This window comes from Oncorhynchus gorbuscha, linkage group LG16, assembly GCF_021184085.1.
Source record: "Oncorhynchus gorbuscha isolate QuinsamMale2020 ecotype Even-year linkage group LG16, OgorEven_v1.0, whole genome shotgun sequence".
NCBI lineage: Eukaryota > Metazoa > Chordata > Actinopteri > Salmoniformes > Salmonidae > Oncorhynchus > Oncorhynchus gorbuscha.
Genome location: NC_060188.1, coordinates 23,292,449 through 23,303,058, shown reverse-complemented (window position 1 = coordinate 23,303,058; position 10,610 = coordinate 23,292,449). Strand labels below are relative to the sequence as shown.

Below are 10,610 nucleotides of genomic sequence, written 5' to 3'. Positions count from 1 at the left end.
TTCCATTATCTTGAATTTAATGGATTTAGCCTTTGAGTTGTCTCGCTGAAATGTTTTTACTCTTTCAAATGACTGCTTGATCCACACAGCAGACATTGTGGGCTAGGTTAGGAATGTTGTGTTGAACGTGTAGCGCAAAATTTTAGGTGGCGTCATTATGTCTTGTACCTACGTTATATAGGTATGCACGGTAGCTTTGACATCGTTTTTTTAACATCGGCGTTGAACAAGACATCGGGCTGGTACCTATATTTTGGCATTTTTAGCTTAATATCGTCCGATTCCGATATGTTGCGCATGCCTACTAACAACCCCAATATAACCATGTTTATATGCACACAGTATTCCGGATAGTAGCTCATATCCCAGTATTATTCTGGATAAGCTCTTTACATGCACCTTTGATATCCCGCTCAAGAGTATCCCTGTAACCATGAATATTCCTCCTCTAAATTCATAAGGATTAAATGGAATAGTAACTGATATGGACACTGACTGTATGCCTACAACCTCTCACATGTACTATAGCTTAATATAATATAACTCAGGCAGAATAATGAATTTCTTAAAATTGTAAAACATTTTTATTTTGTCTCCGGGAACAGGTGTGGAGAAATTATTTATTTCTTGAAGCATCTCTTTTTGAAGTGAATTGTTTGACAATCAGATGAAAATGTCACCAAACTATGGGGTCAATTTCACGCCATATGTATTGAATTCAAAATTAAATAAATCATGAACATGAAAAATAAAGTAGAGAATGTAAACATATTTTCAAGGATGGGTGAAATAATGGATGTTGAAATCAAAAACTGAACAATTGAAAGCAAAATGTATATAATTTGTTTGTGTGTCTGTGTGTGTATGAGGATTGTGTGTGAAAAAAATAAAAAATATATAAATGCAACAATTTCAAAGATTTGACTGAATTAGACTTCATATGAGGAAATCAGTCAATTGAAATATATTCATTAGGCCCTAATCTAATGGATTTCACGGGACTGGGAATAGACGTGCATCTGTTGGCGTGTGGATCAGAAAAACAGGCTGTTGATTGTGGCCTGTGGAATGTTGTCCCACTCTTCAATGGCTGTGCGAAGATGTTGGATATTGGCGGGAACTGGAACACACTGTTGTAGATGTCGTTCCAGAGCGTCCAAAACAAGCTCAACATGTGACATGTCTGGTGAATATGCAGCCCATGGAAGAACTGGGACATTTCCAGCTTCCAGGAACTGTGTACAGATCTGTGCATTATCATGCTGAAACATTAGGCAATGGATGAATGGCACGACAATGGTCCTCAGGATCTTATCACTGTATCTCTGTGCATTCAAATTGCCATCGATAAAATGCAATTGTGTTTGTTGTCAGTAACTTATGCCTGCGCATACCATAGCCCACCGTGGAGCACTCTGTTCACAATGTTGGCAACTCGCCCACTTGATGCCGTACACGTGGTCTGCAGTTGTCAGGTCATTTGGACGCACTGCCAAGTTCTCTAAAACGACATTGGAAGTGTCTTATGGTACATAAATTAACATTTACATTATCAAGCTCAGATGGACATTCTGGCAGTCAGGATACCAATTGCACACTCCCTCAGAACTTGAGACATCTGTGGCATTGTGTTGTGACAAAACGACATATTTTAGAATGGTATTTTATTGTCCCCAGCACAAGGTGCACCTGTGTAATGATCATGCTGTTTAATCCACTTCTTGATATGTCACACTTGTCAGTTGGATTGCCTTGGCAAAGGAGAAATGCTCACTAACAGGGATGTGAACAAGTTTCGGCACAACATTTGAGAGAAATAAGCTTTGTGCGTATGGAACATTTCTGGGATCCTTAATTTCAGCTCATGAAACATGGACCAACACCTTGCATGTTGCGTTTATATTTTTGTTCAGTGTAGCTAACCACTTTCATCTGTGAGCTAACATCAGCTTATAATGCAAAGAGGCAAATTGGCTTGTCGATGTGTGTGCCCAAGCACTAGCAATTATTGGTCAACCACATTTATTATCTCAATTTTATTAAGTTACTTTCTAGGGGAGCAATTCTGGGAAGTGTGGCAACTACTTCAATCATTCTTTCAGGCAGTTTAAATGGAAAGCTGTTTGTCCATAATTTGTGCCTGTGATTCATTAGGTTGTTAAATTAGAATAGTACTGCCTTATTTGAATAAATTATGGACATTACCTCATCTTTGAGTATCTGCAGGAATAATTTGGGAACAATTAAATATGCTAATTTGAAAAAGCATACCCTATCAAATTAAATGGGTAACAACTCCATATGTTATATGCAGTAGGAAATGAGCATACACTAACTGCTCCTTCATTTAATTTAGTAATGAGTAGAAGCAAGTGCCAATCATGCAGGTAGCTTGGCATTATCACATTCAAGTGTTGATAGATTGAACACAACTGGCTTTCCTTTGTCATGGACATGAGGTGGGATACTTTTAATTATGTAAAATAGCCATAGTGATAGGCTATTTTCCTCTACTCAAGTTAATTGAGTTCAGCAAATTTCTCATAATTCTTCAATATGAATCGCCGTTGTAAGTTGTGAACTATGTAAATTGAGACTTGTTTCCAACCGTATTCCTTTTTGAATTACCATTGTCACTTAACCATGAATTTGTTTATAGAATAAGGTGTTTTTAAAGCCATTTGGTGGGTGAGGCTGAGAGGGCTGAAGCAATGAAAGGACAGACATGTTAATGATTGTTTAAGAAGAAAATAACATTCAGACCTAAGTCACAACATACGTGAGCACAGGACTTGCATTTTACAAGACCACTGCAATAACCAAAATTCTGACTAAAAACAACCTGAATCTGGATCCCTCATCGTGGGTCATGACCACCAGAAGCTCACAGAAAAGCTGAGCTCCAAAGAACGCACGTAATGCCAGTGCTTGACTGGGATGAACAAGACCTCCCCAGGCTGCAACACACACTCTAGGTAGGGGGCCTTCACAAACTCTGGGAATCGCACCACGTCTGGACTTTCCACCTCCACCTGCATTAAAGAAAGCTTTGTGTTTAAATGGCAAACACTTGACTAATTTCTCCCATTCAAAGTGTGCAGCACTAACAGTTTAGGTAGATCATTTATATGCTAGATTGTTTTTAAGATCATAGACCTGGTGCATGAAGAGATTTAAAATGGAATTTTAACCTGACTAGTGTTGTGTAGGAGCTGCAATTGGTGAGGGTAGAGTTTCTCGGTGTCCTCAGGGGAATACAGACGAATGTACTTTCTCCCAACCACCTGTTACAAAATATGGGACCATGCAGTCACCAAATGATGTTTGCCAAAATACAGGATCAGATCTCTGGCAGGGTCCAAATTGCTGTGAGTCTGATCCTACTCGCTGGATGTGATAGACTCACCTGAGCCAGGAAGTTCTGTTGAGGATCTTGATGAAGGGGGGACACTGTACCTCCTGGCCCAAACCAAGCGTTTATTGTGATGTCATCTTCATCTCCCTCACCAAGACTACAGTAGTCAGGGATACGGATGTCGTCTTTAAGCTCGGGGACCTTGGAGAAGAGTACATTGAACAAAATAGTGTTTTTGTAAATGAAAAACATGTATGCTTTAAATGTAATTTGTACAATACAAAAATGGAGGCAAGGATTATAGAAGCCTATATCCTACATTTCCAGTAAAATATACATTTATTGTATTTTAGTCTTATAGTGAACAAAAATAACCGCAACAATTTCAACGATTTTACTAAGTTACAGATCATTAAAGGAAATCAGTCAATTGAAAAATTCATTAGGACCTAATCTATGGATTTCACATGACTGGCAGGGGCACATCTATGGGTGAGGAGCAAGGCCCAGCTAACCAGAATGAGTTTTTCCCACTAAAGGGCTTTATTACAGACAGAAATACTCCTTAGTTTCATCAGCAATCCTGGTGGCCGGTATCACAAAGCCTAAAACGACATTGGAGGCGGCAAATGGTACCGAAATTAACATTAAATTCTCTGGTAACAGCTCTGGTGGAAATACCTGCATTCAGCATGCCAAATGCATGTTCCCTCAAAACTTGAGACATCTGTGGCATTGTGCTGTGTGACAAAACTGCACATTTTAGAGTCACCCTTTGCCCCCAGCACAAGGTGCACCTGTGTAATGATTATGCTGTTAATCAGCTTCTTGATATGCCAAATCTGTCAGGTGGATGGATTATCTTTGCAAAGTATAAATAATCACTAAGAGGGATGTAAACAAATTGCTGCACAAAATTTGAGAGAAATATGTTCTTTGTGCATGTGAAACATTTCTGGGATATTGTATTTTAGCTCATGAAACCATCGCTTTACGTGTTGTGTTTATATTTTTGTTCAGTATATATCAACACTGACATCCTCACCCAAATTTGTTATGTAAAAAAACAGGACAGGGAAATGACCAACCTGCTCAAATAGCTGGTGCTGAGCAAGATATCCCAAACTTGATGCGTCCTAAAGTGAGAGAGAGAGCGGGAATAGGCATTGAGTGAAGAGCATCTATCCTTGGCTAATTCTTGGGGTAATATTTTTCATGAGGAAGTACTTACTTTCACAACAATATAGCGATCGATGAATTCATTGACCGTAAGGAGCGTCTGTGACCATTCCTCATCAGTATATCTTGAGCCCACTTCAACAGGTACAGTCCGACAACCAGCAACAGTTTGCAGGTATTCTATGCTTTGCAAAGGGAAAAAACAAAATCAACAGAGGTGTCTAGGGGACTATGAGAAGGTAAGGGCAAGGGACTAGAGAAGGACACAAAATAAAGAAAAAGGTACCTCCAAGGGTGGTTTTTGAAGGCTGGCCAGTGATCTATGATACCCTCTAATATGACTGGCTTTTGGGGATCCAAGTAATCTCTCTTGAAACTCTCCAATGATGGACAGTGTATCCTTGGCACTGCCAGAGCCTGCTTGACAACGGGCACTGACACACAGTCAACCTTAATTTTCTGTTGAGAAGAGAATTTAACATAGCATAAACTAACACAGTTTGACTTGAAGAACAAGCAATATGCAAAGCAAAATAAAATAGCCTTGTAGCCTTTAAGAAAATTATGAGAAAGAACAAAAGGGATATGACACAGGCTCACATTGACTGGTTCGAAAGCAACAGGCCACAACATACACAGTATAAGATATGAAATCCACCTTGGCACTAACTCCTTCACTAGGATTCTCCTCATTGGAGTGCCTCTTCCCGATATCATTTTGTAGGATCCTTACAAAGGTTTGTAAAATATTGTCCATGATGGCTGCCCCCATGAGCAGGCCCAAGTCACATGTCCGTATGGCCTCCTGCACTGTAGCTGATGAGGCATCATCACGGCATAGGGCAGCTACTTTGAACAGGCAGCCATATGAATACAAACACCTCCACTCCTTGTCCACATCACGCCATGTTCCTGTGTTGAGCTTCTCCCAGGAAAAGTCCAAGATGATCTGAGCGTTATGCCTCCATCGACTGCTCCCGGTGTACAGCTGCTGCCTGCAACGTTTCAGCACATCCACCACACTGGGCTCAACTTTTTCACTGAAGTCAAGTGGAAATTCTGCCTCCGTCACAGGCAAAGCAGCAGAAATAGCTGACCACAGTTCCGCCATAGGCTAGTGCTGTGGAATAGAGACAATTGTTAGACCCAATCAAAATGGTACAGTGCACAATCCATCTGGTCTGAAAACCACTAATGTTATAACCATACACTTCGCTAGCTGGGGGCTGCCTACCTGCAAAACCTTTGCTACCTGTTAACTCTAATGAATACACAAGACTTCTATTAAAACCACCATTTTCCATATCCTTCCTCACGTGTGACATGATGTAAATTAATTAAATGTGAAGAGACAGCGAGACCCCTGAACCTCGAGTCTGGTAAGAGCAAGAAACAAAGACCCCTATCCCCAAATATTGTTAGAGTGGATCAGATATCTAATGAAATACTGTATGGCTCTTCCACAAACAAACGTATCATCACTGGGCACGTGTTATATTCAATACCCCGACAATGATATTATAACATGTGGACAAATAAATAGTAAACGCTCTAATAATTTAGATAATGCACAAAACACGTTTAGCTACCGTTATTGACATATGTAGATGTTGGTGTTGCAATAAAATAGCTCCGTGTAGAAAACTAATACATTATTTATGTTCCTTGTCGACGTGATGATAGGGTTCGATCATGCAAACAGTAATATCACATTGTTTTGCACGTAGCATAGTTTTCGTAAAAAACAACAACGTTATTAAGCGAAATACATATATCCTGCCAGCTCCCCTTGCTCCAATCTGAAGAGTGGACAGTTTGATCTAGCCTCCAGCTGTGCTGACGTCTAGCTCCAGGAGCGGCTTGTGACATAGTAGCCCTGCAGCCGCCAAATGGCGCTGTTATTCTTTATGTATTTTGTAATTTGCTATTGGCTAACCTAATTTAGCAGGTTTAGAAAATATCTAAAAAAGACTGAGCGGGGTGTCCCCTCATTCGTTTTTACGGGGAAACTACTATACTGTAATTTACCCCAGATTCTACCATCACCGATAGAACACTGGTTAGTTATAATTATAAACTGGGTGGTTCGAACCCTGAATGCTGAGTGGCTGACAACTGTGGTACATCAGATCGTATACCACGGGTATGACAAAACATTTAATTTTACTGCTCTAATTACGTTGGTAACCAGTTTATAATAGCAATAAGGCACCTCTGGGTTTTGTGGTATTTGGTCAATATACCACGGCTAAGAACGTGCTTAATTGCCATATACAACCTCGTGCCTTATTGCTTAAATATATTTGACTGTATCCCTGGTGGTGATGCACGTGCGGGTTGAATATAGAGAAAAAAATGCATTAAAAAATCCATACATGTATCATTCTTGTGCAATTCATGTCTAGGGCTTTCATTTTTTTCTCCTTTATTTTTATCTGGCATTAGTGCTTAAGCTCAAGTTTTAGGGCGTAACTGCAGGCAATCGCCAAATACACAGCAATTGCCAAATGCTATTGGGAACTTGGGCACAAATAGTTAACATCCATCCAATGAGGCAAAAAGGAAAATGTCGGAGTTTAATTCAAAAAGAAAAATGCTACAAAATGGAGAGTTGAAATAAAGAGATGGGCGTGCCAGAACAATGTTATGTGTGATGATTGTGATGCACTTTTCAAATTCCACAGTCACAAGCAACCTTGTCTCAGATTATTTCATATCATTCTGTACGTAAATCTGGCATTCTCCAATTAGTATGACATGTTACGTTTCGTATTGTATGTATTATTTTGTGGATGTCTGTTATCCATTTTGTATGATATGTTATCCTCTTAAGAATTACAATTCTTATTATATGTTACAAATTTCTAAAGTAGCTAAAAAGTAGTAACTTGTTGCAAAGTTGCTAAAATGTTTAAGTTGTCAGTGATGAGATTCGACCTTGCAACCTTTGAGTTTCTAGATGTTTGAATTAGGGGAAGGGTTAGCTAACATGCTAAGTAATTGCAAAGTAGCTAAAAAGTAGAAAGTAGTTGCAAAGTTGTTAAAGATGTCTGTGATGAGATTGGAACTTGAAACCATTGGTGGTGGAAGAAACTGGTACAAAAGTATCTATATCCACAGTAAAACGAGTCCTATATCGACATAACCTGAAAGGCCACTCAGCAAGGAAGAAGCCACTGCACCAAAACCGCCATAAAAAAGACAGACTACGGATTGCAACTGCAGATGGGGACAAACATCGTACTTTTTGGAGAAATGTCCTCTGGTCTGATGAAACAAGAATATAACTGTTTGGCCATAACAACCATAATTTTGTTAGGAGGAAAAAGGGGGATGCTTGCAAGCAAAGAACACCATCCCAACCGTGAAGCACGGGGGTGGCAGCATCATGTTGTGGGGGTGTTTTGCTAAGAGAGGGACTGGTGCACTTCACAAAATACTTGGCATTCTGAGGATGGAAAATGATGTGGATATATTGAAGCAACATCTCAAGACATCATCAGGAAGTTATAGCTTGGTTTCAAATGGGTCTTCCAAATGGACAATGACCCCAAGCATACTTCCAAAGTTGTGGCAAAATGGCTTAAGGACATCAAAGTCAAGACATTGGAGTGGCCATCACAAAGCCCTGACCTCAATCATATAGAACATTTGTGGGCAGAGTTGAAAAAGTGTGTGCGGACAAGGAGGCCTACAAACTTGACTCGGTTACACCAGCTTTGTCAGGAGGAATGGGCTAAAAACTTATTGTGAGAAGCTTGTGGAAGGCTACCGGAAACATTTGACCCAAGGCAATGCTACCAAATACTAATTGAATGTATGTAAACTTCTGACCTACTGGGAATGTGATGAAATAAATAAAATCTTAAATAAATAATTCTCTCTACTATTATTCTGAAATTTAACATTCTTAAAATAAAGTGGTGATCCTAACTGACCTAAGACAGGGATTTTTACTAGGATTCAATGTCAGGAATTGTGAAAAACTGTGTTGCATTAACGCACTGAATGTAGGTAAGAAGTCAAACGCAGGAGAGCAGAGATGTCAATAGCGTATATTTTAATAAGGGCAAGTCCAAAAAAACAGTACAGTACAATACCGCAAAACAACGCCCAAGACAATGGGAACTAACAGTCCCGTAAGGCGTAAAAACACACACACTTTACTATAATAACCGCACGCGAAATACACTGTGGAAAGCCTCCACGAGCAACAAGGATAAATAATCCCGCACAAACCTAAGCGGGTAAACAGGGGTAAATATAAACACAGAAATGAAAGCAAATAAAAACCAGGTGTGAATGAACCAAAGACAAAACAAACGGAAAAGGAAACGACCCCGACCGCTGAGCACCGCCAGAACAGGGAGAGGAACCACCTTCGGTGGAAGTCCTGACAAACTGAGTTTAAACGTATTTGTCTAAGGTGTATGTAAACTTCTGACTTCAACTGTAGGTTTAAATCATATTCTTATTCTGAAGCAAAAGATACCTGACAATGACCTGTGGAGAAGGAGATGAAAGACTGTGGAATGTCATGGAAAAACCATCCCCATAAAAGGCAGTTAGGCTCTTGTGGAAGCCTTATATTCTACATAGGAACGAAAATGATTACGTTTTTTAAAAGTAAGTAGGGTCGTTCCACAAAAAGAGTGCCTTTGATATTTTAAGTAGAAATCGTGCACCAATATATAATTTTAAAAGCATGTTATATTACATTTTTTCACATGAATAAAGGCTTGCTAAAGTGCCAAAATGCAGAATTCTGACACGTCCCTCCTTCAACCCATTACTTCTAGGAAGGTTTTAACGCACTTAATCACAAACTTTCTCCAAATTTCACCATCATTGTAAAGCCCTAGTTATTTGGTTGCTTTTTTGACAGTCATTTCTGAAGACGAGGAGCATCCATGCATGGGATTTCATTTGGGATTTTAAATTGAATTAATTTAGCATTACTTTACATGCCATTTAATTCCATGCAATAATAATATAATTGTATATGAATTAATCCTTCATTTCAAGTGTCATAGTTTGCAAATAATAGCATGGATGACAGTGAAAAATGGAAGGTTTTCCCTTTACAAAAACTGAACGTCATGAAAGAAATGTCCTGTTGGTGACATCTTGTCACAGTACACCCACACTGTGTAAACCCAGTCAACCCGTCGCTTTCTTACCCAGTCACACCTGCTCACGACCTCCCAGAGCTCTAGCCTCACAAGATCAATCTATCAATGTCGCATCGATTTTATTTGGACTGTTGCAGCCAGGCTTGATTTGGCTGGATAACCTGCACAAACTGTAGCACGCTCAGTGGACTGAAGCAAATTGAAAATAGTTTAACACCGTAAACACTTTTGTTAGATAATTGATTATACATTGTCTGGTTTTACCATGTATTTTACCATGTATTTGATACCATTACACCTCTTCTGCTCCAGCCATTACCACAACCCTGTCCTCCCCAATTAAGGTGCCATCAACCTCCTGTTCCCAGCTTATATGACCTGCTACTAAAATAGAACCATTGTCAGGGTTTATTTAATACATGCTTTACTTTACTGCACCCGGAAATTACTATACAATTTCCAAAGTGAAATGAATAGAACTTTGTGTGGTTCATGTCTTCATTGTTTGTGATGGCTAATGATCTGCAGATTAGATAAATGTTGATGTCATACTCTATTCACAAGGGAAGTGTGAGACAAATACACAATATTGTTTTGATCTAATGATGTGCATAAATGCTTCAAGTACAAAGTACATGATAAGACAACGCAGAAAAATATGATGCAGATTAGATCAATTCCCCTCTACCCCACTGCTACTATTTTCCAATTAACATCAGAGACTGTAGTCAACAGACCTATGCTTAAAGATGTCCTCCAGCGAATTTAGAACTTTTTCTGTTGAAAAGTGAGATAGTATACAGTAAAGTACACACACTAAAGGGTAAAAACAATGAGAAAACCAATGTTTTTTTTAGACAAACTTCAGGGAGTAGGGCATTCAAAGAGTTATCTTCCAGGCCGGCTCGGTCCTCCCCTCCCGCTCCGTGGCTTGACGACTCATT

The 10,610-nt window shown here is 39.4% G+C and overlaps 1 protein-coding gene across 2 annotated transcripts; it reads right to left on the bottom strand.

Moving 5' to 3' along the window:
• Positions 1 to 1,796: 1,796 nt before the first annotated feature.
• LOC123999647 (lysine-specific demethylase 8-like) lies at positions 1,797 to 6,364 on the bottom strand. Of its 2 annotated transcripts, none has more exons than XM_046305610.1 (8): positions 6,124 to 6,364; positions 5,193 to 5,654; positions 4,821 to 4,993; positions 4,587 to 4,719; positions 4,444 to 4,491; positions 3,407 to 3,556; positions 3,192 to 3,284; positions 1,797 to 3,032 (listed from the first exon to the last, which is right to left on the bottom strand). In XM_046305610.1, the coding sequence occupies exons 2-8, from the start codon at positions 5,643 to 5,645 to the stop codon at positions 2,868 to 2,870; spliced, it is 1,215 nt and encodes a 404-aa protein (XP_046161566.1). In that variant the 5' UTR covers positions 5,646 to 5,654; positions 6,124 to 6,364; the 3' UTR covers positions 1,797 to 2,867. The 2 variants fall into 2 exon arrangements, with proteins under 2 accessions (XP_046161566.1, XP_046161567.1); XM_046305611.1 differs by lacking the exon at positions 6,124 to 6,364 and adding an exon at positions 5,769 to 6,064.
• Positions 6,365 to 10,610: the final 4,246 nt, after the last annotated feature.

Excerpts from the sequence above, each read along its gene's own strand:
- LOC123999647 (XM_046305610.1), bottom strand. The coding sequence starts at position 5,645 with ATGGCGGAACTGTGGTCAGCTATTTCTGCTGCTTTGCCTGTGACGGAG. Across the intron at positions 3,557-4,443 it reads AGCACCAGCTATTTGAGCAG|GTCCCCGAGCTTAAAGACGA; the intron begins GTTGGTCATTTC and ends CTCTTCTCCAAG. Across the intron at positions 3,033-3,191 it reads TCCTACACAACACTAGTCAG|GTGGAGGTGGAAAGTCCAGA; the intron begins GTTAAAATTCCA and ends TCTTTAATGCAG.